General features: G+C 53.0%; 1 protein-coding gene across 14 annotated transcripts in view; it reads right to left on the bottom strand.

Annotated features, from left to right (window-relative positions):
- The window catches only part of EPB41L1 (erythrocyte membrane protein band 4.1 like 1), a 68,618-nt gene that overhangs the window by 15,711 nt on the left and 25,477 nt on the right, over positions 1-27,430 (bottom strand). For 9 of the 14 annotated variants that reach the window (XM_085241942.1, XM_085241952.1, XM_085241949.1 and 6 more), the window contains 14 exons: positions 16,678-16,867; positions 15,744-15,908; positions 12,893-12,997; positions 12,768-12,810; positions 11,675-11,750; positions 11,126-11,344; positions 10,943-11,030; positions 9,741-9,893; positions 8,853-8,950; positions 8,161-8,336; positions 7,588-7,736; positions 6,829-6,864; positions 4,587-4,778; positions 3,259-3,357 (listed from right to left, as the gene is read on the bottom strand). In XM_085241942.1, coding sequence (XP_085098068.1) covers positions 3,259-3,357; positions 4,587-4,778; positions 6,829-6,864; positions 7,588-7,736; positions 8,161-8,336; positions 8,853-8,950; positions 9,741-9,893; positions 10,943-11,030; positions 11,126-11,344; positions 11,675-11,750; positions 12,768-12,810; positions 12,893-12,997; positions 15,744-15,908; positions 16,678-16,854 — 1,776 coding nt within the window. In that variant the 5' untranslated portion in view covers positions 16,855-16,867. The remainder of the gene's footprint in view (positions 1-3,258; positions 3,358-4,586; positions 4,779-6,828; positions 6,865-7,587; positions 7,737-8,160; positions 8,337-8,852; positions 8,951-9,740; positions 9,894-10,942; positions 11,031-11,125; positions 11,345-11,674; positions 11,751-12,767; positions 12,811-12,892; positions 12,998-15,743; positions 15,909-16,677; positions 16,868-27,430) is intronic. The other 5 variants (XM_085241951.1, XM_085241954.1, XM_085241955.1 and 2 more) reach the window with 3 other exon arrangements.

The following is a 27,430-nucleotide window of genomic DNA, read 5'->3' as shown; positions in this document are numbered from 1 at the left end:
CTTGAATACTGCCAGTGATGGGGTAATACACAGCCTCTCTGGGCAGCCTGTTCCAGTGCCTCACTGCCCTCACAGCAAATAATTTCCTCCTAATATATTATCTAATTCTAACTCTCACAGTTTAAAACTGATGCCAAAGAAAGGCCTGTGGCTCCTGCCACACAGCATCTTTAGGTTGTGGCTCCAGCACCATCTGGGCCATCAATGGGCCTCACGCTGGCTCCTTTCTTTCCGAGGCTCTGATAAGAGCATGTAGCTATTGCACAGCAACATGAAAATCTGCCATGAGCACCATCAGGAGCTGTGCCTCAGCTGGAGGCCCCGCAGCACCATGAGCAAACACAGCACCCAGCCTGCCACTGTCTCATTTGTGGCCACATGTACCCACCATGGTGGGCACCCTCACAGAGATCCTGTGCCGGCCCTGTTTGCTGCATGCTCTGGGTGGGATTCCCCTCGCCTGCCATAGCCAGCAGCCCTGCACAGAAGCACCAAAGGAGGCTGAGCCCTCCGGGGACCCATCATCTGCCAGCTTCCCACAGTAACACTTGCAGAAGCCTCTCTGGTATCACTCCTGAGTGTAACTTCTTTTACAAAACACTGTCTGCTCTCCAGGTCCTCTCCTCTACACCTGTGTCTCTCAGTGGGCATTTCACGCTGATTTCATTCCTTTTTATTCCACAGAAGATGCAGCACAGGTGGTCAGTGACTCCCAGGAGTATCTGCGTATTTCATGGGTGAGTTTGATCCCTGAAGCAACACTACCACTACCTCAATGGATGCCTCTGTCCTGTCCATGTCAGTTTCTGGCACTCTCTCAACACTAGGAATGCTCATGGGTGAGTAAGCCAGAGGACTGCTTACTTCCCTGAGGGTACAGCAACTGCTCTTCTGCTGCTGTACTGCAGCATCACTGCTCAACCCCTTTTTTTTGCAGCCAACACATCAGTGGATAAGGTATGAGCACAGGTACATATCTCATCAGTCTTCTCCTTCCCTTTTTCTGGCTGAAAATCAGAGTCCTTCAGAGGGGACCTTCTCTGGACAAAGATGATGAGCTTGGTCAGGCTCCTGCTCTAAGTTAAGGCTCTAACACAAGTAGATATCAAAGAGCCTTAAGTCTTCTGAAGCCTGAAACAGTGTGTTGATCCACAGCAGTACATCATACTGGAAAGTAAGGAAAAACTGCAAATCTCTGGATTAATCTCCAAACCAGCTCCCTTATCAAATTTGTTGGGATGAGTATGGCCCATTCCAGGGAAACGGCGATTACTCTGTGGTATGCTTTGAACTCTTTGCTTCAGATGGCTCAAAGCCATCTCTGACCACAGCGTTGGTTCCACAGCACTTGGCAGCTCTAGGGTCTCCAGAGCTTGAGGGCTCCTGGGCACGCTCAGAGCAAATAACTGGATATGTGGGCACATCCTCCAGGAGAGCAGAGAACTTGACAGGTCAGAGTGTGCAAAGGTAGAAGCTGAGCCTAAGAGGTGATGATGCTGGTCTGATCATAGAGCAACCTTGACATCCCCAAGGGATAATTTATTCTCAAATCTTCTTCTTCATCAATGCTAACACACTCTCTCCAGAGAACAGGAACAGCTAGGAAGGATGTTTTCACAGTGGCCTACACATTACAAGAGAGGACAAACTGGAAGGTAGGAAAGAAACAAAACAAGACAGAGCAGACAGCCTTCTACACATGATGGCTGCAGGCAAAACTCACAACCTTGGAGGAGCCCAGGGCAGACAGGTGGCTTTTTCCTTTGGCACTGTTTGATGTACTTGCCTTTTTTTTTTTTTTTTTTTTTTTTTTAATGCCTCCTCAGGGAGTCCTGGCTTACTGGAAAGGAACAGATGAGCTTTACAATAAGGAGGAAAGAATGAATGAACCATGATCAACATGACACACCGTCTCCAAAGATGAGGGGACTCCATTCGTCTTCTAATCCAGCACCCTTCCTCCAGCAGGACAAGCAAAGTGGGGAGGGGTAAGAAGTGGCCGTGTATAGGCAGTGGGTGACAGACAACCCAACCTCAGCAACTCTGCGGACACCAAGGGACTTTCGAGTTGAGCACGATGCCAACTTTGCAGATGTGCTGATTTTTGTGCAGTCACCCTCAAGGGACTCTGAATTCCTCATAGATACTATCAGTCACGTGTGGGCAAGATCCCATACATCAGTAGAGAGAAATCTCATGTGAGACCCAGCTGCCTGCCCACACTTCAGTGCAGCCCTGGCACCCTGAGGGCCTCCACAGGGCAGAAGACAGGAAGCCATGCATTAAGTGCTGTGTGCACGCCTAACTACTGCGATTTCTGTGCAAAGGCTGCAGGGTTCTGCTCTAGCAGAGACTGCATCTCACTTCTGTCCATCCTGCACAGACACAGTCTCCAGCCCACAGGGAGGGCTCCCGATCATCCTTCACATAGTGGCACTGCACCCTGAGGTGAGAGGCAGAAGCAGAGTGGAGCCAGCCATGCACTGGCCCCATCCACCTGCCCCAGACTGATGCTGCTCCTGCTCTGGATGCACTCAGGAAGGACACACACCCCAGCGCTGCTGTGCACTACATTTTGTTGTGGTTGAGTCCAACTACATCAGAGCCAAGTTTCTAAGACTAGTCTTCTTCTATTCAGTATTATCCTATTTCAGCTGTTCCAAGAAAGAACTGCCATCATGTGAGATAAAACCCTGCATGCAAGCAGTGCTGAAAGGATGCTTTCACTCACAGAAACAAGGACTTCAAAGTAGGGTGATCCTGCTTTGTACAGGCACAAGTCTGATATTTCAGATGCATCCAGAGATGTCCTAATTCAAGGTGCCTGGACCTAAGCAACTGTAACTGCAGCTGAAGGAAGAGGAAAACACAAGAGACTGCTAAAGACTGTTTGTAGCTGGGTGTCCTGCACCTGGAGGAGATATTTGCAGAGCAACAGTGCCAAGGGTCCCAGCTGTAGCTCCTGGTACCAACTCCAGCACAGACTCTCATGCAGAGCAGAGCCAACCCTGGGGGATGCCCCACCACCACTGATCATCAGAGCTTCACCAGCAGGTCTCCCAGGACCCTGTCACAAGATCCAAAACAACAGGCACAGGAGCAGATTTCACCAACAGCCTTGACTCAGTTAAGGATCCTGGTCCCACCCAGAGGTGCCAACAAACAGCTTGAGCTCTGTTTGGAGAGCCCCTGAGGGACACCATGGGTAGGACAAACTGTGAGAATGAAGGGTGAGAAAAGAAAAGGGATGGTGATAACCTCAGGAGAAGAGACAAGGCTTTTCTGCGTGAAAGACTCCATGCTTAGGGAAGCTCCATGCTCAGATGCAAAATCGTCTAGGGTGTCTTCTTCCATCCTCTGTGTCAGCACGGAAACCCCAGCACCCATGGGGAAAGAGAGACAGAGAGACAGAGACAGAGATAGACAGAGAGAGACAGAGAGAGAGCACATGAGAAGGAAGGAAAGAACGAAGGGATGGATGGACGAACAGAGATTACAGCTATGACAACTCTATTTAGGTCTTTCTTTGTATATATATATATATATATATATATATATATATACACACACATCTGCTTGTAAAATACATATAGTGTGGCTTCCCATCTTGGTGCTTTGATGAGGGCTTGTGAGCTCTCTCAGCTCACCTCTGCCTGGGAGGCTCTGCAACCCCAACCCAGCCAGCCCCGTATCTCCAGTTGTGCAGGCACCTCCTTGCAGTGCAATGCCATGTCCTCATTTTCTCAGTGAGACCATCTCAGGACAGAGCTGTGGCACCGGGGGCACCATGTGCATTGTTTGTGTGGGCTGCACAGCTCTCACGGAGAAGAGAATGCCAATGTTTATAGAACAAGCAGAGAGTGTCTGCTGCTCACAGCCCACCGATGCCCACACTATGTGCTGCCTGAGTTGAGCCAGATAGCCCAACCCCACACAGCACTCGGCTGCAGCGCATCTGCTCCCCTCTAGCAGTGAGGGGTCTGCACAGCCCAGCCCTCTCGCTCTGGGACCCAGGCACTTCCCATTCTCATTCAGGGCAGAGGTCCCACCGCAAAGCCAGAAGATAAAATGCCAGGAGGAAAGGACATGACTGCAGGATTGCACAGTAGCACTGCTCACCCTTCTCCTGCTCCCATCAACCAGGTCTTAGCAGTTGAGTGCAACATGGGGCACTTAAGCACAGGAGCCTAGTCCCACACTCATGGGAACACCCCTTGGAAAAGACCTGTAACAGGTGCTGACAAGCAGGAGTTCTGATAGGATAAGGGGTGAAGAAGGCCCCATCTCATGGGCTAACAAAGCCTCAGCCCAACTCACAGCCCCCAGAAAAGGATACGTTTAAACCATGCAGTGCCTGGGCACAAGGGGAGCTCACTACCAGCAGCATGAAAACAGTTACCTCATTAACAAACTTAGAGACAATAGCCTGGCCAGGGGCCCCTCTCTTTACCCAGTGTGCCCAACACACAATTCCCACCATGCTTCCCTCAGGGCTATAGTGGAGATAGAGACCAGGAGCCCACCAACTGATGAACACCTCCCTGCGAACAGTCTGGTCCCCTCCATAAGACAGCAGCAGAACAAACCTCGCTGGCCTTTTCTGGGGTTCCCTTCGGCGTCTCATCCTCATGCTTGGGTGAGGAAGAGGCTGGTGAGGAAGGCAGCCTCCTGTCCCGGTCCCTGTGAACCAGCTTGCTGTTGGGCTCCTTCAGGGTCCGTTTCAGCTCATTGATGCTGGCCTGATGCTTTAGCAAAACATCTTCTGGTTTGTCTAAAAACTTGGGGAAGGAGAAAGGAATGTAACAATGATTAAAGCACGAGCCAAGGCCAAAAAGACAAGCAGAGACACTGGAGTGAGTCTGCTTTATACTGGGCTTGAATTTAGGGTCTGATGAGCCAAATGAACAGCTTTTCTCAGCACCCTGGGCTGCAGTTCTCACTAAGACCATTGTGGGGAGCAACAATAAGACGGAGTGGCAGAACATCCACAATGGGCTTTCCTCAGTGAAGGGCACTGTCCCTAGGGCATCTCCAGCATGGCCTTGTGAGGATGAGATGAACCATCTGGGGGAAGAGAGAGGGGTCCCCTTGGGGACCAGCACAAGAAATATCAGTAACCAAAACTCTGCTGCTCCCACATGCAAGGCACAAAGGGACCAAGAGCCTCTGTCCCAGGAGGGCAGGAAACCATCATCTGAGCAAGAGCTTCCAGGAAACACCCACTAGCATTTCTAATGAAGTGCCTTCAAAGTGGGTTTCTGCCAATGGGCAAGAAGTCAAAGGCTACCAACAAAGGTCAAAGATGACCAACATGGATCCAAGCCTGCAACAGCATGGACCAGCTTGAGCCCAGCAGCAATCTGGGGTGGGGGTTGGGTCTGGCCTGCTGTAGAAAGAGGACAGCTCAGAGAATTCAAGTGCATGGTGAGGTTTAGGTGTTAAAGCATCCTTTGTTGATGTTACAGGAACCAGGATGGCTCCTTTTGTTCTGCCACAGAGGTGGGCAAACTAGCTCAGAACAAGAACCTGGCTTTCACTTCAAACTCAAACCTGGTTTGAGGTTCGAAACGAGTCAACTAAATTATCTACCCTCTCCATACTTCTCCTCAGCAAAATCCCAGAGACACCAAAGTGTCTCATGGAAAGCCCAAACAAATTTCCAGATCCTGAAGACTCAGGAGAATTTATTTAAAGCTCCCCAATCCATCTGCATGTGCTTCACAGTTTGCCCACCTCTATAGGCTCAGGGTAGTGCCAGGCGCACGGGGCTGCAGGAGCAGCACATGCACATGCAGCAGGAGTAAGCAATGAGGCAGACAGTGGAGGGACCGTGCTCGGCACGGGGCTGTGGGGCAAGACGCCAGCCTGCTGCACCAGTAGGGTTTGCCCTGCTTTGCTGAGCAGGATGGCAATGACTGTGTGCTTGAAGCACAGCAAGCCCCGGCTCATGGCCACGCAGCTGAAGGTGCTAGCGCTTCCTTGGCCTCTGCTGACTGGTCCAGTGATGATCCAAACCCCAGTGTGAGTGGAGGAGAAAACCTTCAGAGCACAGCTCTGAACTTAAGGCTGGCATAAATCAGCAGACCCAGGCTGAGGAGATCTCTGCTGGACATTTCTGAGGGGAAGGAGGCACTGCAGACACAGGCAATTTGTGCAAGAGGAGAGCACAGACTCTCTCCCACCTGTGACAACACACCCTGGCCAGGCCAGCCACACTCAGATGGAGAGCTGGTCCATGGCACTCCAGTGGGCTGGGTGTCAGGGTGTGCCCCTGTTGGGCTCAGGGACTCATTTGCTTCTGGCAGGGCAGAAAGGCAGCAAGGAGCTTCATGAAAGCAGGGCACGTGATGCAGTCCCCAGGTCAGGGAAGGCAAAAGCAGAGAGCAGGCCAGGGCACAGGGTCTCACAGGGAGGTGGAAGCGATAGGGCCAGCTTGCACCAGGTCTGTCCCTTCAGCGGGAGGATTAAGGCCACAGGGTTGGACAAAGAGAAAACATGAGGAGAGGACATGGAGGAGTCAGTAACACGAGCAGAAGCCAGGTGTTCCCAACGGGCCATGGACCCGGCATAGAGGCCTGGCCGATGTGCCTTGGGAGGGCTCTTGCTCACACATACAGTTAGGACTACCTTACTTAGTGGGATAGAAGATGCTGTGTGTGCTCTGGGGCAGATCCCCAGCTGTCTGCTCACTGGGAGTCTCTAGCAGGTCAAACTCCCCGCCTCGGTGCATCTTGTATTCCAGTAAATAGGGTGACATACAGTGGTGCATTGAAAAGAATGGACAATATGATGCACCGATGAGAACTAGATACTCCAGAGAGAGAATACCTCCTGCTTGTGCCTGGGGGTTGTTTCGTGCTCCGGCTGGCAGCAAAGAGAGGGTTAAAAGTAACCAGCAGAGTCAGTCGAGGGAAATTCTCATAAGCATCACAGTTCAGTTGAATTTGGGCATGTACACAGACCCCTGCCCACAGCCAGGACTGGTAGTAGCACAAAAGGACTGAATCCCCTGCTCAGTGCAGGGCTGGGTTGGACTGGGGTGCATCCCAAGCCAGTCCAGGAGTGGGCAGACAGCAGAGGGGCATGGCTGCACACCGGCAGGGTGCCAGGTATGGGCATGTAGCTATGGGGCACCAATGGAACAGGAGCCCAGTATGCTCCCAGCAGCCAAGGAACTCCTTGCTTACATAGTGGTGACTGTTGGCACACTTGGCCCTTTCTGGTCCCGCATGCCAGAGTGAGGCTGTCCTGCAACCAGCCCTGCATGGGGACCAGCCATGAGGCAACCTGGAGGGTGCTGGGAGAATTGTAGCTGCTTCTGGGTAGGGCATGATGGTTCCATGCCCACTGGTGAGGCCAAGAGCCATGTCCCCAAACTAGATGGGCCATAGCAAGAACTGGGGCTTCTCTCATGGAGAAAGGGTTTCAGATGACCATTCCCCAGTGCAATCCTTCCCACCTGCAGCCCAGCCCCAAGAGAGGAAGACAGAGCCCTGATGCCTGTGTCCCATCCCCCTGCTTATCTGCCCTGGTTATGAGCCGGCCCACCCATCCACCTCCACGGTCTGCTGCCCATGAGGTCTGTACCTTCAGCTCCTTGATCTTCGTCGGGGTAGTCACCTCCTCATCCTCTGTCTCAGATCGTCTCCCACTGCCAAACTCACCATCCTCCTCCTGTTTCTCACCCTCTGCTCCGGCATCATGGTTCTCACTGACGGAGGCTGGGCGTGAGAACTCTGTGCACGCAGAGAGAGCCCAGGTCACGAGCAGTGAGCCACCACCCCTGGCCCTGCCTATCCCAGCCCTCTGCCTCCTGCCCCAGTCTGGCTTAGAGTCAGTGGCAGCGGAGCCCCAAAAGGACCGGCAGCAGGGAAGGGATCTTGATGGTGATGATGACCCAAAGCTTAGTACTTTATCACTCCTTGCATCACCCAGGCCTTCATACCTACCCTGTGACCAAGCAGCTGGTGCCAGCCATACCTGTGTCCCTGCTGCTCACACAGACTGAGGTACCACTTGGGGGGCAGAAAGACCCTCTGCCAGGGGAATCTGGATAGAGAGCGCCTCTGGAAGTAACCCTGGCTGCCCACCCCTCCAAAATGGCCTTCTTGTTCCTGCCAGCAGACCGATCTCACTCCCCCTGCCCAGTTTGGGGCATACCTCCATCAAGGCTGCGAGACATGGTGTACCGTTTGCTGGAGGAACGCTCAAAGAAAGGGGCTGGGCGGTCAATGAGGGCGCTGGCCTGCCGTGTCTGTGCCTGTGTCCGCCCGCTGTAGCGGAACTTAGAGCCCATCACCAAGAAGCCCTTCGGGGGCGGCTCTGGAGATACCAGCCTGGGGACAGAGAGATGAGGTGGTCAGTGAGGCCCAGCTGTGCCCCCAGCACCGGCCCCAGACACCAGTGTGCAGAGCAGAGCTGAGATCACAGTGAAGGAGTTAGGATGGCATCGATGCAGGGCTAAAGGAGTGACAGAAGGAATTCAGCATCACAGAAAGTTCAGGGCTGAACCAGCAAGTGGTTCTTGGCAGTGGTGTGGTGGAGCCAATGGAGCAGATACGGCCTCGTACATGGGAAAGACAAGCCCATGCCTACCATAATTGGGGTACAGCAGTTCTGAGGCTGAGAGAGAAACAGAACTCTTCCTTCCCTGCACACAGAAGGCAGAGTGGGTCAATGCAGGGGGCACGAGGCATGGGATGGATAGCCCCTGCTGCAGGTGAGAGGACAGCCAGCTCTTTCTCAGGCAGGGTGCAGGAACCCAGGACACTCCCCTTCCCCAAGTGAGCATGCTGGGATAGGCCAGAGACAGGAGAATGCCTGCCTCCAAGGCCTGGAAAAGGGCTCCTCACCTGAAGAAGGTGTGATGCTCTATGCAGACCTTCCAGAGACGCTTGGCAGAGCGGTGGTTGGGCAGCTTGAAGCCAATGGTGCTCTCGAACTGCTCATACTTGGGAAGATAGAGACATGCAGTTACAGGCAGATCCTGCCCAAAGGGACGTGATGGGATGGGACATGATATGCCAAGACCTTCAAGTTCCCCTGGCAGGAGCTATGGCCATACGAAACGTCGTCTTCTAACCAGTGCTGGAAAGGCTCATGCCCAGCCCCAAAGGCTGGTGGAGTTACGCCCTTACATTTTTTGGCCTAAGCACCTTCCTCAATTGTAAATGCATTTTCAGTGCAAGAGAAATTCTCTCAAGAAACAGAAAACTTTCACAGTTTATTTTTTTGTGAGGGAATCTCTCACTCCATTTCAGATGCACTGTCCGCAGGGAAGAATATGGGTAGAAATGAATTCTCCCATCAGTGCACGTAAAAGTAAAGAGACTGAAATTAAAGTCAGAAAGCACTGATACAAAACAAAAGAAAAAAACTCCTAATGTTTTAAGGTTTTTTTCATGTGTTTTAAGTATGGAAGACAAATTTTAAAAATGATTCCGCAACCCCATTCCTGGGACACCTCCCTGTGGCTTATGGCAAAAGGAGTATGATACGCTCTGAGATCTCTGAACTGCTGTGACCAAAGACATGAAAGGCAATGAAAGAGCAAGAGTGCAAACGAGAAAACACTTGCTCAAAGCCTCCCTCACCACAGGAGCTGTGCTCTCTCAGCCAGCTGAGGCCATTACCTTGGGACTTAGAGGCTAAGGATGAAGCCAGATGAGGACCACAGCCCCACTTTGGCACAGCAGGCACCCTGCTGTGCCCCTGGGTCATGCTCTACCCACGGCACTCACCTCACCAGGGCGGATTTTGATGTAGAAATTACTCCTCTTGTAGGAAATTTTAAGGATCTTGGGCCAGGCAAAACGGTTGATCCTCAGTCGGTCCCTGTAGATGAGGAGGCCATTGGCACAGACTCCTAGCATGATGTCAATACCCTCTGAGTCCTGGAGGAGGCAAGAAGGAAAGGAAGAAACTGCTCAGCTGCCCAGTAAGAGTCAGTTCATCCAGGAGTACCATGCTTCCTCCTGCTTAGCACTCTGGCTACTTGCAACCAGCTGGCAGAGGTCAGAGAATCACAAGATGGTTAAAAGTGGTAGGGACCTTTAGACCTGGTCCAACACCTCTGCTCAAGCGAGGCCACCAACAATAGGTTGTGCAGGACTATATCCAGACAGATTTCGAAAATCTCCAAAGAGGAGACCCTGCAAACTCTCTGGACAACCTGTGCCATACAGCAGAAGTGCTTCCTGATGTTCAGAGGGAACTTTCTGTGTTTTAATTTCTGGCCATTGCTTCTGGTCTTGTCAGCGTGTACCACTAAAAAGATTCTAGCTACATTCTCTTTGAACCTTCCCATCAGGTATTTATACACCTCATTGAGAACACCCTGAGCCTTCTCCAGGTTGAAAAGTCCCAGCTCCCTTATCCTTTCCTCATACAGGAGGTGCTTAAAACCCTTCATCATCCTCATGGTCCTTTGTTGCATTTCATCCAGTAGTTCCATGCCCTTAGCATACTGGGGGGTCCAGAACTGAACACAGCAGGCATGGCCTCACCAGTGCAGAGTAGGGGGGAAGGATCACCTCCCTCAGCATGCTGGCAATACTCCGCCCAATGCATCCCAGGATAGCATTGGCAAAGTACTGCCACAAGGGCACATTGTTGACTCCTGTTCAACCTGCTGTCTACCAGGAGTCCCTGGGCCTTTTCTGCTAAGCTGCTTTCCAGCTGGATGTCCCCAGCATGTCCTAGTACCCAGGCTTTTTCTCACCCCATTTGCATGACTTTGCATGTACCCCTGTTGAACTAATAGTTTCAGTCCAGTTCTGCTCTAGTTGCCCAAGGGGCACCCCAAAGGAACTTGGGCATTGAATCTCTCCCACACATCACTGAACCAACTCTGTAGGAAACAGAGCTGTACCTACAGCAAGCCCACTATGGCAGGATGAGGCCCCGTGCTGGCCATCACTCCCACAGCTCCACAGCACAGTACCTTGGCATGGTGCAGGTCCACCCCATACATGGAGAGCTTCTTGGCGTTCTCCAGGAAGTGGATCTCTGCTTCCCCAGGGGTCATGCCTCTGCAGAGAGACAGAGAAGGGGACACTTGACCAGATGCTCAGTGGGGCACAGGCCAGCTCCTCGGTGCCTTCCCTCATCGCCAGCTGGGGCTCACCGGTAGGTCTTGTGCAGCTCCATGATGCGCTCCTCCAGCTCCCGTGTCTGGTTGGGAGCAAAGCGGAGCTCACTGACATAGTTGCCTACATGCTCCTCAGCATCATAGTCACCCAGTTCAGCCTGCACAGCATAGGAGCCCAGCAGGGCATGCGTGACAAAGGAGCAGGGCAGTCGCCCAGTGATGATATCCGCACGCAGCTGCAGGCACAAGTAGTATCTGCAAGAGGAAGCAGAGAGTATGCGTGGGACAGAGGTATGTGCTCTTAGAGCGTTCTGTGACACTGCACGTAAAGGACACTCACACTGCTTGGCTTTCTGTGGGCACTTCCACCTCCCACTGACACTTTCCCAGGCCCACTCTGCACTATTTAGAGGTGCCATGCACAGAGGCAGTGAGATCCTGACATCTATCTACCCTGTCCACCCAGCTGCTGCCCTGCCTGAGCACTGCCCCTCCACACACTCCTGCCCACTCCTCTGGAAGCTGCCTCAGCAGCTCTGCCCATCATGGACACACTGCATGGGGGGCCCCAATAACAAACCTCACCTTGTGATGTCCTCCATGAGCTGAGCAGGGTCAGGAGGGTAAAACTTCACAGTGAAGGCAAAGTTCCAGGGCCCACCTAGCAAGGGTAGGGAGCAGTAAGGGCAGGGCTTGTGATGGCTGCCAGCAGACTGCACAGAGCATCCAGGCATTTAACTAAAGTGTCCCAGGACTCCACCCAAACCCAATGCAGGGCAGGAACAAAGGAGCTCCAAAAGCTGCCACAAGGAAGATGAACCCCTGAGAGTAGCTCCCAGCTGCTCTGGCCAGAAGGACTAATGTGATTTGGTCAAACAACCCAAAACAGCTGAGGAGAGAGAAGCATCACAACCTTGGGAGTCATCATCTCAGATTGCTTCATGCCAAAACACAAATCACAGCAAAAGCCATACACATCCCAGTGGGGTGACACCATGGGCACTGGCCTTTCTGCCTCACAAGAGCATGGTCTGGCAAGGCAGCATCACAAAGACCCTCTTGTATCCTGGTACCCATCCAAGCAAGCTCACTCCCATGCCTCCCACAGCTCCATCCTCCCCACTCAGGGCAGGAGGAAATGGCACAGAGGGAGTGATGAGGTCTCAGCCATTCTTTCCCAGCTCTCCAGTGGCACAGATGCTCCTTTGATGCTCACACCTGTCACAAGCAGAAGGGAAGGCTGATAGGGCTAACACGCAGATGAATAAGCAATACCTCCTGGCCCCAACCCTGCATCAGTGTCACACCTTGCAGGAACCTCCTGTGTGCCTGTAGAGGGCACAACGAGGACAGAGCAGTCAGGGGCATCACACCTGGGGACAGGGTGAAGGACTGATGTGGGAATGGGGAGAAAGCGAGTTTCCCTACTGTAATGGCTGAATTCACACGGGGCCCAGTTTCCAGCCACTTCCAGCCCAGGCTTCCCATGCATGACACCCTGAAGCATCAGGTACCTAGCTGCCTCGTCCCTTGACCTGCCTTGGAACCCATCGAGAGTAAGAAATTACAAGCAGCAGCAAGGGCTCATCTCAACCATGAGCACTACCTGGGGTCGAGCTACGTGGGAGACCTGTGGGCCCCAGCACTTGTAGGGGAGTGGCCCTCTCCAGTTACTTACTGCGGATCTGCTTCTTGATCTCCTTGGAGGGGTCCAGCCAGTTCTGAAATGAGGAGACAACATGTCAGGTGGCAGGGTGTCCTGCTCAGCAGTGGGGTGGCTGCGGAGGGGTCCCCCAGGCTCACCTTCTGGCTGTCGGAGTCGCAGAATGTGAGGCCAAAGTAGTCCTTCTCCAGGAGGTTGAGGTGCTCACATACCATGTCAAAGAGAACCTGGCCTCGGGCATGCTTCTGCAGGAGATATGGAGATGCTCACACGGAGCCAGAAGACAAAGGCACCAGGGGAGGGTGGTGCCAAACCAGGGCAGGATTCAGCCAGCCCAGGCACCTCTGACTCATACCACAGAGCTGGCACAAACACACCCCAAACCTCTTGGGAGATGATGCTGCCTGAAGGATAAGCTCCTTCCCAACACCCTCCCCAGCTGCACATGGTGGCCAGGTCTTAAGGCACAGCAGGACGAAAGAAAGGCATGAAAAGTCTGAGCCGCTGCTGTGATGGTAGGGCCCTCGTTATCCAGTCCTTTGAACTTCCCTGTATATTTTTGCTTCATACCAGCGTCAGTGAGGCAATAAGGACTGCTTATGGAGATGCTCACGTGTTTCTTCACTCACAGCCTTCTTGGCCCAGGAGCTCTGGACCTCCTGTCTCTGAGGCACCCATTCCTTCAAGTACCTCCACCAAGCAATCTAGCACTGGAGCCAAGAGAGCACCACTCACACAGAAACTAGCACTGCTCCAGCATCCCACTGCTGACAGACTCCCAGCCTTGAGTTCCTTCTGACCTCTAAATCTTTTTTCAGGACTCAGGGGTAACCAACACCCTTTCTGTTATGCTCCCTTTCCTGCTGACCCAGACTTCCAAGGCAGGACTTCATAGCATCTCAAGGGCTGCCACATCAAATGGTTTGACCTATCTTTTTGATTTTTACAGAATTAAATATTAACAATCCCTGTGCGCAGGCATAGCAGAACTATTTCTATAGGGCCTAACAAAATGAAAGAAGAAATTCAGCACATACCTTTCTGTGCTAAACAATTTCTTCTTCTCTCCCCTATGCCCCAAATGACTTTTCCAGAGAGCAGAAGCTCCCTGTTTGCTGAGTCAACCCTATCCTTTGCACTGCAACAGAGAAGTCAACCTTACCATGAATAAAGTCCCACATGCCCCAGCACACTGCCAACATCAAGCACTGGGAACAAAACCAGACTGAACACAAAGCCCAGCGAGAGCTGGGACTGTAAGCTTGGCGAGAAGTATTGTTCTGATAATGAAGCAGCCAGCCACTATACCACCCAGCTTTCTGTTTGCATGCAGGTTTTGCTTGGAAAACATAAATGGGGCCTGGGGAAGGATGACACCACCTCTTGCTGTTTCAGGGCTGACCAAAGTCACTTTGTCCCACAAGCCTACTGCAGTCATGGCAAGTGCTCTGCTCCAGCTCCTATTTGAGGGAGCTTACATTTTCACGAGGATCCATCTTGCCACAGTCACTAAGGCTTGCTGTGGCAGACCTTACCACTAAAATGACAGGGCTGCCAGAGCTGAGACACCAAAGTCATTGCTGCCAGTGCTGCAGCCCAAAGGTCAGCCTCCCAGCCCCCAGTAGCTGCCTTGGGGCATTCACTTTTCCAGTGCAGCCACAGAGAGCAGGAAGCTACATTCCCTACATTCATTAATCCTGCACACTTGAGACCTTGTAGAACCAGGACCTGCATACAGATGCAGGTCTGCTGTGTGCAGCTAGCTCACAAGCTGCGGTCACCGTACTGGGAACAAGGCGCCTCCATTCACTCATCAGCAGCAAGTGCAAAGGTCTCCCTGGCAAAGGCTTGAGGATTTCTGCTTCTGAACAGTCTCAGTATTTGTATTTTTCACATAAAGTTTCTCAGAAATGTCCCTCTCACCAGGAAGATGCTACATGTCAGAGAAGTGCTGTCCCCTCGATCCTGCAGGCCGGAGACAACAGCACATGTGAGGGACAGAAATGTACTCTCCTAGTAAACACTCCTCCTCTGAGCAGGCTCAGAGCCCCCTCCCCAGTCCTCTACTGCAGGAACCAGTCCGAACTCTAGCTGTGTGTCTCCTCACCGTGCTGATAGCAGCTCAAGCAGCCCTATAGTATAACCCAGCATAAGGTGGCCTCTGGTGGGCACCACTTCGTCTGTTCCTTCCTGCAGTGACAGCCACTACCAGACAATCACGTGCCCACACTGCATGCATGTGATGGTGCACAAATAGTGAGCAGACATGTACCCAGAGCAGGGTGCTTGGCCTGCTGCCCTGCCCGCACACACAAGTTGCATCAACAGCACATGTGGATCACTTTTGTTTACTCACACACACATACACACACATGCGTACACGCACTACTGTCAGGTTTCAGCACACCTCCCAGACAGTCCCTGCACTGCTAGCTCCATGGGGAGGAACAGTGAGGATGGGGTGAGGTGCAGTTTGTTGCCAAAATGTGTGTGGGTCTGTGTGCACACGCAAACCCATCTGGGGGAGCCATGTGTGCCTGCATACGTTGGCCTCTTCACACAAACACAAACACACACACACACACCCTTTGCCTTGGCATGTGGGACAGCAAACATGCTGCGCTCCTGAGGTGTCAACAGATACACCGGCATATGTATGTGTCATGCACATACTTTCAGGCACATATTTAAAGGCAAAGCTTTTTCTCCAACTATTAAGCTTCTGCTTTCTAGACATTGTTTTCGACAGCAACTAGCTAACAAATTTGGGTGCTCTGGGCTGAAATTGCCTTCTAGGGTCTGCCTTCCCAGCTTTTTTCTTTGTTTTGAAAATCCAACTTGAACAGTTATTCCTGTAGATCATTCTGTCTGTTGAGAGGTACTACAAAGCTGTCCTTGGAAGAACCATGACACTGGGGACTTGCTCGAGACCAGCCTTGGGCTGACACATCTCCTGTTCAGTTCCAGTGTACCTTCCCCTACACGACTCACCTCTACTTCACACTCATACTCAGAGGCATCTAGCAGGGTCACTCTGCAGAGAGCACTTTTAACTTTCCTGTTGATTTTCTGGGGTGACTTCTGGGTCTTGCTAGGCGTTGTTTTGTCAGATAGCCCATCTGTTTCGCTGTAGTCCTTCTCCTCCATGTCTGTGCCCTGGAGGGTGAGAGATGCACAGGATAACCTGGCACCACTGCAAGGATGGAAGCCTCTGCCTCCATCCCTTAGCAATGCAGTAGTCCATGCTATAAGCAGGTCCCCCATCCTACACTGTTGGCATAGCCATGAATGGACTCTGGAAAAAGTATGCCTGTGAGTCTGGTGCTGGTTCAGCAATTGAGACCTCCCTGCCTGGGAGCTGAGGCAGCTCTATGTCTTCTGGCAGCACTGGCAGCAGTGTGGAGCTGAGGCTCCCTGCCTGGTGGTGGCCATTGGCGTGCACCTGTTGCTCCCAACCTTGCTGAGGCAGCTCAGTTTCTAGGATGCTTGGCCACTGATGCCTTCTGCCCTTGGTGCGAGTACGAAGCTCATCTGCTGACCTGCACAGGCTTCTCATGTGCATGCCCAGCCTGCAGGACACAAACTGCCACTTGAGAAAGTGGCTTTGCAAAGCCTGCACCTTGCTTACTGGGCCCCTACCCTGCAGCAGGGAGCATGCCCGACCCCCAGGAAAGGAGAAGAGGCTTCAGAGTCACAGCACAGCAGGAAACAGCACTTATAAATAAAGGGTCTGGCATATAAGAGCTAGGGCTCCCTCATCCCTGCAGACAGCAGTTTGTGGGTTGGGTGTGACAAGTGCCCTATTCTGGTCTGACACCAAGAGCTGCTGTAAACTGCTAGAAACTAAAGCTATCTTCCCTGACAATCATCCAGAGCCAGCCTTTCCCTCCTGTCCACCTGAGCTCCTGCTCCTTGCAGAACTCACCGGCTCTGTGTTCCGGCTGTCAGGCTGCGCTCCAGGCTTCTCGCTGGCCTCAGCTTCCCGGCTGGCAATGCCAGCAGCTGTGGCAGCAGGGCCGTGCGTGGCTGCCTCCAGCTGCTGCTGCGGGGCCTCCTCCTGCACGTTCTTCACTTCTGAATCAGGGCCCGTCTCTGTCGTCATGGCTGCCCTGGCACTGCAAAAGAGAGAAACAGAACTCATCACACTCACTGCCTAGCCCCACAGGCACGGAGGATGCTGTACTCCCAGTTCAGGGTCCCCTCTTAAATTCAGAAGAAAAACTATATATATCATGCATACAATATCTATATTATATATATATATATATTATATATATATATATAAAAAGCATATATTATGAAATCGACTAAAGGTTTTTTCTGGGAGGAAAAAATCAGGCTGTGAGTCAGATCAAAACACTGCATTCACACAGGAAATTGTAAACGTGGACAGCTTCACATGCTGCATCTGGAATGGCTTTTTTTCCCTCTGGACTTCCCAGCCTGCTGTGTTCCCATGGCCAGCATGGTCAGAGCCCACATGGTGGGCGGGACCTCTGCCTCCAGCTCCTGGTCCATATGCAATGCAAACACAAAGCTGGGACCAGGAACACAGCAGAAGGCAGTTTCAGTGCTTACTGTCCTTCACTGGGGTGCTAAGTTACAGATTTTTGAAACCTTTATATTGTCCTTGTCCTTCCCACATGACACTTTGTAGCACAGTATCTCTGTCTCCCAGAAAAGCTGCGGTGAATGCAGGAAAGAGCAAACAAAGGGCACAAACCTGCTCCAGGCCACGGACACTGCTGCCTGGGGAATGGCAAAGTTGCTTGGTGACACTGCATCCCACCACTGACAGCCCTGTGAGTCCCATCTAGCCACATGCTCTGCAGCAGTATGAGAGAGCAAGAGCCAGGTCAGAGCCACAATCCAGGACAATCAGAAACAGACAGCTGCGTCTGTGCCGGGCCCAGCTGGGAGCTGGGGCAGGGAAGGTGACAGGCAGGACGGGCTGATCCTGTGGCAAGGGAGACACAACCCAGCTCCGCTCCTGCTAACTGAGTGCTTGGCTGAAGGCAGGAGAAGGCTCTGAAGGTCACTGCCAATTTATTTTTTCCATGGAGGAAATGCGACAGAGGGCTGTTTTTCAACTTCAGATTAAAATTTACATGCTCTCTGTATGAATCACTTCAGAACACTTCTTTTAATTAATATGGGATCTCTACATGAAAGCAATCACTTGGGCCCCAAACCACCTTGAAGTATTCACTGAAAGTTTCTAAACTTTCTTCCCCCCCATGTCCACATGTTGAGCCCCAAGGAACAGTCTCAGCTCAGGCACGGAGTTTGTCCAGAGGTGGCAGGTAGGGTTGCACTGCCGCTCTCCAGCTAGCGCTGCTCTCACATCTCCAGCTCAAAGCTTCTGGTTGAGGGCAAGGAGGCTGAGCCAGGCTGGCTTGTGAGCGCCCGCTCTGTGGGGCTCGGCCTGGCCCTGCTGCCCCATGCCATCCACATTTGGCCGCAGCAGCAGCAACATGGGGCTTCTGCCTGGAGGACCAGCTCTGGGGACCATGCTTTTGGCTCTAAGCAGGAGGAGTTGCTGAGGCTGTTGAGAGCACGATGCAGGAGTTCAGGGTGGCTGAGCCTACATGCAAAGTCACCAGTGCAAAGGTAGTGTCCCTAGGAAGGTGTCTGACACGGCCCCCAAACCCATCACTTCCTTCTTCCACCATGGTCTGGCTGCTCTTTCCCAGTTCCCTCCATCCCCTTCACTGGTCCCAGTGGGAGTGCATTCCCCTCCAGCTCCGCTGGACACAGGTACTACCCAGCTCCTTGGCATCATCAGACCATCAGCACCTGCCACCCCTGCTGCAGGAGGGACCAAGGGCTCACAGTGTGTGAAGAGCAAATTGGGCCCTTTCCAGGGGGGCCCATCAGGTCCATCCCTGAGTCTGTTCCCACCACAGCAGTGTGAGCACCCAGGAGGGACAGCAGAGCGCCACAGTGCTCCCAGGGTCAGGGCCTAACTGCAAACCCCACAGAAGCTGCGGGCTTTTTGCAGCAGCTGCAACTTGATGCTAGTGGAGCTTATATGGCTGTGGCTGACTGGGACAGAGTTGTCACTTGGAAAAGCATCACAGTAAGTATGCTTGCACCACAGTCCGTAACTAACAAGCTCTCTGAACCAGTGCCTGATGTGAGACCTCCCCAGCTCGCACAGTGCCACATTTCAGCAGGCCAGGTGAGTAGAGCCCCATGGCTGCTGCCAAGCCCAGGGTTTGGGGCAACCTGGGACAACAGAAGGGGCACGTCCTGGGGGAAGGCAGGAACAGGCACAAAGCCACTCAGCCTCTAGGGTTGATGGCTGCTTCATGCAGAACCCCCTCCACCATGCTTGCCCTGCACAGGGTGGGAACCGCCACTAATGAAAGAGAGGGAAAGAGCTATGGAGGGGCCCTGGAGGCACAACACCTCCCAGCTGAACCCTGTAGATGTGTCTGACACAGGCACAGCCGGCACAGGCCAGGATGGCCACATTGTCACTGCCTCCCTCCTGGGCACAGCCACAATGGATGCAGTGAGGACCCACAGGGGAGTTGGTGCCACATCCACACAGACATCACCAGGAACCAGCAGGGTGAGGGATGCCCAGGGCTGGCCAAACTCTGGGTGTGAGCCTTGGCCTGGCTCCTCTTGTACCTGAGGATGGCAGAACCCAGCGTGATGCTGCCACCCTGTGCTATCTGCACTCCATCACAAGGCCCGTGGAGCTATGGGAGGAGGCCTCCAATGAGAGCAGGAGTGCCAGTGAACCAATCATTTCCACAGTGCTTGGATGTCCAGCATGCCAAGGCACCTTCAGAACTTGGTTACAGACTGGGGGAGCACCTGAGATAAGGCAGCTGCCCCAGCTCTGTCCTGCAGCCACATTACAGTTTGCCTTTCTGCCTGGCTTTCCCATTTCCCTCCATGTGAGTGAACATGGCCCTGGCTTCCAGCATATTGTTAGCAAGCAATTTCATCCCCTTCTTTCCCCAGGGAGCCCGATCAGTTCATTTTCCCCATGGTTTTTGCTGCAGCTCTCAAAAGCTTCAAAACCAGAGAGTGTTTATTACTGGAGCATCTCTGTGAATTAAGCAGGAATTGTCAATGTTTTAAAGACAGAGATGCTTCCAGATAGCAAGAAGCTGGCTGTGCACCTCACTGTACTTTTCAGATGCAAAAGCCAAGCTCCAACCACGTTCCTTTTGCAGAAAGCTCAGCGCCTCTGCAGAGACATATGGCGAATAATGGGTGGGAGAAAGGCCATAGGTCTCAGCAAGCTGCCAAAGGGACAGCTTCACCGACACACCACAGACTGACAGGAGAGGTTCAGATCGCAATTCAGATCGCAGCCACACTGATTGAGACCAGTGGAAATGCTGTCCCACTGTTTCTAAACAATACCTAGAACAGAACAGGACCCCAATCTGCAGGGCAAACAGCCTCCATGCCGTCCCATCACTCTCATTCATTACATGGCACCTGGGATGAAGTTGTGCCACATGCAGAGCCCCGCTGCCATACTGGCCCACCACAAGCTGTCGTGTGATTTCCATTTCAAAAGAGGATCAAAGCACTTGGTGGTGGTTGTGCCAACAGCTTCCACTGACCTCTGCTGGCACCAAGCTCTGCCAGGACCATGCGCCAGCGCAGGGAACGCGCTGCCCCATATGTGCCTGCTGCTCACTCTCCCACTCCATCATCTTGCCATGCCCTTCTCACATAGCCTGACTGTGTTTGCTTCATGAGTCCCCTTCCACTCTGTCCCAACTGGCTGAAGGCTCTGCCCACCCACGTGTTACTCCAGACCCTTTTGCTTTCCAGCTCTTGAGTCAAGCTGCTGAGATAGGCACATTAGAACAACAACTGCAAAGAAACCTTAGTGGGATCATACGCAGACTTGCAGTGCCTATGCTCTCCCACCATCTCCCTGATTCTCTTGTCATTGGTATTTTCCTCTTCATCCCCACCAAGCTGTTGTGTGGATTCACGGATTTCCCAGACACTCTGCCCCCACACTTCCACAGCGCATCACAGCTCAAGCCTCCGCAGTGTTCCCCTCCCAAAGCCTTCTCTTCTCTGCTGCCTCCAGACAAGCAGGGTTTCACCCAAGCCTGCTTTCTCCTTCTACTTCTCATTCACTCAGTTCTGTCAGACTTACTTTTAAGGCTGAGCAATCCCCCTTGCTCCTAGGCTCAGCTTTCTTCCCCTTGTTCCTTACTGAGGATGCAGCAGTAGGGACTGGAGATTTCTCTGTTTCTGAAGCATCACACACAAGTATCCCTGCAAAGCCCCCTGTGCTGAATACCTGAACGCACTCCCATTGGTGCATCCAGGCTGGTCAGAGCTGCACATCAACCAAATGGAAATGTGGTTCTCTCTCACCACTGTGTACAGCAGCTGCCAAAGGGCTCCATGGGGCTGCCAGATAAAAACTACTGCCAAGCTGCAGGACAGAGAGCAGCTGTGGGACAGGCAGCAGCTGTAGGAACAACTAGAGATGCTGACCACAACAGCACTGGTGGGGGGAGCCTTGTCTCCTAGCACTGCAGGCAGCTGGGGACTTGCAGAGCCTGAAGCAACCCCACTTGAACATGGCTAGCCTGCTGCACTGTGGTGGGCAGCCCAGAGCACCATACCTGCAAGCAGTGAGCCTTCTGATGTGCAGTGCTGCTGCAGGACCTGCAGCGAGGCCAAGAAAATCCTAGTGGCTGCCTTGCTGACACTTGGGTGAGAAGGTCAGAAACACGGGGTGCTCCCAGCTGCTGTAGAGTGAATATCACTGCTCCTCATACAGGGTTGGCAAGAACAGAGATCTGCACTGTCCCAAATGGTTCCCTAGCTGGAAAACAGTCCCTCTCGCCCTGCCCAGCTTCTAGGACCTGCAACATACCCAGGCCGCTGCTCTGATAGGCAGGTGCTGCTGGTGAAAGCCCAGATGCTGCAGCTGCCCAGACCAGCTGGCCCCCCAAACAGCCGCAGTGATACAAAGCATCCTGAGTGGTTCCTACCTTGGTGCAAGCTCCTCATCCTGCCAGCACAGCTTCTCTCCGCTGGGCTGATGCCACACACAAGGCAGTGCTTTCTGCAGAGCAGTCGCTTCCTCAACTCCAACACCCCCGCACATTGATTGATGTGTACTGCAGCCGCAGCAGAGCTGGGAACTGGGCTGCCTTCCCGCCTGCCCGCTGGCATCCCTCAGCTCCCCCCCGCAGTGCTCAGGCTCCCACCTCACTGGGAGCTCTGTGCCTGAAACACAGTCTCTCACGGTGGCACAGACCCTGCATGGAAGACTGCGCCAGCTCTACCCACCTCTTGTTCAGCACTCAGCCTCTCTGACCTGCAAACATCTGACTCATCCTGGTCCAGGCACCAGAGGACCAGCTGCAATCCTTCCAGCATCCTTCTCAAACACATACCAGCAGGGAAGGAGCTTTGCCACTCAGCTGCAACGTGGGGTTTTCAGCAAGGAGCTAGATCCACTATACAGTTTCATCCTGAGTCAGTGCAGCAATTCTCTGCATCACACAGGTCTCCTGAACAGTTCATAGGGCAGAAAACACCACACTTCCTCTGAAATCCAAGCAGCCCGCTTGCTCTAGTTCAGCAGTCAGCTTGGAGATGTACTGACAGCAAGAGCTGAACAGAAGCTCTTTCCTCATCCCTGTCCACACCAAAGAGTAGAGCGTGACATCGAGCACAGCTCCACTCATGGCACATGTAGCTCCTCGTGCCACTCTGCTCACCAGAGAGGAACATCAGCACGGAGCAAACACTGACAGCTGCACCACAGAGGAGTACTGTTCCTCATGGTACTTGAAAGCACAAAGTGCCCGAGAGTATCCGCAGCTAACATTATCACAGCAGAGGGATGGATCCTATCTTTAGTGAGTGGTGGGAAACCCTAGGGCACTGGTAGAACTGCTGTGGAACATTCTGGGTACTGCCCAGCACCTCAGCCTGAGCAGCCCATGGCAGGCAGGCAGTGTGGGAGCTGCATTCAACCCCACTTTGCCTGAAGCACTAACTTCTGCAGAGAATGAGCAGGGCCAACCTGCAGCACACCTGGAGCTGGCTGGGCTTACAGAGGCAGCCAGCTTGCTGAGTTCAGAGATGGGCAGCTTTCAGTGCCGGGCCACTGGCTGCTCTCATGCAGCATAGACTGCTGCAACAAGCAGAGATGTTTGTCAGAAGGAGCAGGGAGACACACGACTGCAGAATCACAGCCCATGGACCCAGCATCCCCCGAATGATGCAGCAGTGTGCATCCTCTTGCTCTTAAGGAGCACATCCACCAAAGGCAGAGGGAGAAACCCCCTCTCAGCCCTGACTGCCGAGCTGCCCATCAACATGAGCTCCAAAAACTGCCCACTGCTTACTGTGTGATACTCACAACTCTCTACTGTCAGGACCACACATTCCTTCCTTGCACCTGTCCCCGGGAGAAACAGTAGGGCAGGGACCACGCTGCAGCCCCAAGGGTAAGCCAGGCTGATGCTGGTATATCAAGCGATCACTCATACAGGTGACAGTGAAGCCTTCTGAAGGAAAGAATATGCCAAATGGTTTTGATGGCCTGAAGAGGTTCAGGTGACACTATCTGCCTGCAGCATATCCTCTGCCCTGAATCAGCACCATTCTATTTGTGCCAAAACAACCATAAAGCCACAACACACATGTGAACATCTGTATTGCGCGGAGCACACAGTACAAACATCTTTTATCTCTCCTGAAAAGACCAGTGAAAAAGGAGCTCATTTTTTGCCACAAGTGCTCCTGGTGATGGAAATCACCTCTGCACTCTCTGACCAGGACCACAGCACAGCCCTGCAATGGGTTCCATAAGCTCCCTGCCCAGGTTTGCACAGGCCATGCTGGCAGATTGGCTGGACGCAAACACCAGGCGTACCAGCACAGCATGGCTTCACATCCCAGCAGTTGCCCTGTGTTGATCAGAGGTACATCGTGCAGTCTCCTCTACCCTGCCATCACAGACAACAGGGACTTATTGCCCAAAGCAAGTAACACTGTCCAGGGGACCTTGCCAGAACGGGAAGGTGGACCTAGCCCAAAACAAATACTGAAGTTAAAGAGTACAGTAGGTGCCATATACACACGAGGATCTCAAACAGAGCTACAGAGCCTGCTGCAGGATGGACACCAGATGCGATGTGCACAGAGGATTCTGAAAAAGCCATTGGGACTTCAATGCCATGCAGGTGGCAAGAGCATGGTTACAGCCAGGAACATACTGAAGGAAGAAGGAACCACTCAGAGCTTCTCAGCCAGCAAGAGATGTCAGGACAGAGCATGGACCAAGGCCTCATCCCACACTTCTCTAAATAGTAAGTCCAATTACAGGCACACATCAGATAAGCGAGCATCTTCCCTGGTCCCTTTGGAAATGTGGGCACACATCAGCCTCACAGCCTGTGGGTACCTCCCTGCACTGCCTGGGCAGGCTCCAAAAGCTGACCTGGTCTTACCCCAGCAGCATATGCACTTGAGGATGTGACCCCTACTAACCCAGCAGGATGAAGCCTCTTGTCACAGCTAAGCAGCTCAGCTGGCAGGACATCGTCCCCAACCCGGCCTGATCTGGTACCACTTATCTCCAAGCATCTGGGGGCAAAACTACCTGAATCTTTGGGAGAAGCATCCCAATAGATAATCCTGCCCACTGTCATGGGACAGCAGCCACTTCACAGCTCCCAAACAAAGGGGAAATGTAGAGGGCACAGATGATTCAGGTTCCTTGAGGCACAGAGCCAGAATCCTCCACCAGTGCCTATTATGGCCACAGATCCCCAGCACCAGCTGTGCACAGTGGGGCTGCAGGCAAGAAGAAACAGGGAAGAAAGCAGGGGGACAAGTGAGGTCAGAGCTGAGAGGAAACAAAACACAGACAGGAGGAGGAGGAAAATGGGATGGTGCAGACAAGGACCATGAGACCATAACCATGGCTCAGATAGGACTTGACACATGATGGGAAGGACCTAATTTATTGTGTCATGCACACTGCCCAACATAACAGCTAAACTTCCTGGCCATTGGCAGTGCTGTCCACAGCAGAAAGCTGTGCCAACACCGTGCCACTGCCCCAGACCCACTCCTTGGGACACCGAGTGGCTTGGTGCAGGCCAGGCAATACTGTGTAATGCCTCCATCATCTGATCCACTCTTAATGGTGTGAAATGTCCCTGTGCCAGCTCTCCAGGGCAGCCTGAGAAAAACAGCAAAATTACTTCAGTCCCTAGCAAGAAGCAATGCCCTCCAGCAGGGGCAGGAAGGCGCCTGAGCCCCAGGGGTGCCAGGCAGAGAGGGACCTGTAGTGCCCGGCATGTGCACATGTCAGGCTGGACATGCAGGACTAGCACTAAGACATGCCAAACCTTACAGGAGAGACACCCAGATCACTCCAAATGCCTTCATTGGTAAGGAATGCCTAGGGAAGGCCAGGATGACTGCAGCCCTTTGCTCTGCAGACAGTAAAGGTCCTGCCAGCCCACTCTCAGGAGAATGCTCTTATTCCCTGGCTCCTGGAGGTAACCATGGGATACCCAGGGCGCTCATGGCCAGACCCGTGAGAAGGCAGCTCAAGTGCTCTGAAAGCTTGTTCTCTCTCAGCTCAACACCAAGCAATAAGACATCATCCCAACAGGAGGTGGGAGCAGCAGCATCCCTCCTACTGCACAAACATATGAGCCAGCAAATAGATGGACTGAGGCTTTACATCTTTCAGCTGCAAACATCCAAATACCTGCATGAAATCCCAAGTTGGGGAGGCAGAGGGGATGTAGGACAGAAGCGAGACGCTGATAAAGCAACTGTGTGAATACACACAGAACGAAGACACCGCACTGAATGGGGACAGGGCCTGAATGGAAGGCCCAGCGCATATGGGCCATGGTGGAAGTGCAAGGCCATTGCTTGGGCAGCCACAAAGATGGCAGGTGCAGCTTCTACAACAGGTTGGGTGTCGTTAGGCCATCTCACCTCTTCTTGTGAGTCCTAGTGTGTTCTTTCTGAATGCTTAAAGACATCAGCAGTGGGGCCAAGCAGTGCTGCATGCCAGCAGAGCAGGCACACAGTCTGACTATGTCACACCAACACAAGCTTGTAAGCACCCACTCAGCTCCAGTCTTTCTGGACAAGAACATGAACCATGCCCCCATTGCTGAGAACAGATCAAAGTAGGGTTAGAACTCTAAGAAATCCCAGAGCCAAATGAGTCTAAGTGACAAGAGATGAGCATGCAAAACACGGTCTCCCCACCTATTAGCACTTGGTGTGTCCCAAGCAGACTCCCAGTAAGGCCAGAGCAGAGCCAGCAGTGATGCTGAAGGGCCTGAGAAAAAGGGCAGGAGTAGTAGCAGCAGCAGCCTGGCCACTGGTGAAGACCCACTGCCCAAATGAGGAGTAGACGTGCAAAAAAGGAGGGATGTTGGCTTAAGCAGAACAGGGAAATATCATCCCAAACTTTCCAGGCTGCTGCAGCAAAGGGGCCTTACAATCTCTGAATGTGCCCAGGCACAGAAAAAACAACCTTTTAGCAGGAGATTTGGCCTCCTTCCAAAGCAAGAATGGCTCTGAGGTCTTGGAGATGTTCAAGCCTTGCAGGCAATTATCAAAGATGAAAAACAAATGTGTTAAAGAACAGACGGCTGAAAGGAGTGTAGAGAGAGAAAAGGAAAGGCAGCTTGGGATGGCAAGCGAGGCAGGGAGCAGAGCAGCACACATTACTTCTTGCAGGTAATCCTGCAGCTTACCTGCTCTGACCTGCACACGGGACATAAGGGGACACTGCAGGGCCTCAGGGCACATAGGCAAATCCAGGGCTACTCAGAAAAACAGCTGGTGCTGAGGAGCTTGCACCTCAGTCCTGCTCCTCTGTGTCACTGCCCTGGGGCGTGCCCCAACCCACATCACCCTTCACGCACACCATCATGGTGCCATGCATCAGGCTCTGGGCTCTAGCCTGCCTCCTGCCACCCACCAAACTCTAGACATGCTCACTGTGCCCCCAGGTACACAGGACAATGCAGTACAAGGGCCCCAGTACTGGGGTCATTAGTGATGGATCTGTGCACAACCAGGTCACCAAGCAACCCAAACTGAATCCCGAGCAGTGACAGCATTTCTGGCTGGCCTGATGGCAGTGCAGAATCTGCCCTGCGTTGAGCCTGTAGCTGCCACATAGCACAAGATGATGGGAACCTATGCCAGCCCCAAGGCTGCAAGGATGATCATTCCCCTCCAATCTTCCCAGGGCAGCCTCCAGCCCTGCAGTCCTGCAGCTCCCCAACACACCGAGCAGTTCCCATTGGCCTGGGGAACCTCCTAGTGCCTTGTGCCAGGCTCACCCTTTCACTGTTGTAGATGGTGTTCCAGTGCCTGGGATCACCAAAGATCCACAGCAGGCCCCAAAGACTGGACCTGACACAAAGCTCCCCAGGAGATATGCTGGCTGGATTCAAGGTGCCTGCTGGTGGGAGAACTGTGGAGCCAACAGCTGAGACCTGGGCTTTGTTAGGCTTAGCACAGAGTGCCTCCAAGATGACAACACAAGGGCTACCAGCCCTCCTTTCCTAGCCCCAGAAGGGACAGCTCAGAGCACTGGGTGAACCCCAGTGCACGGTCCAAGCACAGTGAGTGGGAGCAGAGTAGCAGCTCTCTGGACTGGAGACAGGATCCAC

This window comes from Meleagris gallopavo, chromosome 22, assembly GCF_905368555.1.
Source record: "Meleagris gallopavo chromosome 22, MGAL_WU_HG_1.1, whole genome shotgun sequence".
Classification (NCBI taxonomy): domain Eukaryota; kingdom Metazoa; phylum Chordata; class Aves; order Galliformes; family Phasianidae; genus Meleagris; species Meleagris gallopavo.
The sequence above is the reverse complement of the archived record's forward strand: the minus strand, read 5'-3'. Positions and strand labels throughout refer to the sequence as shown.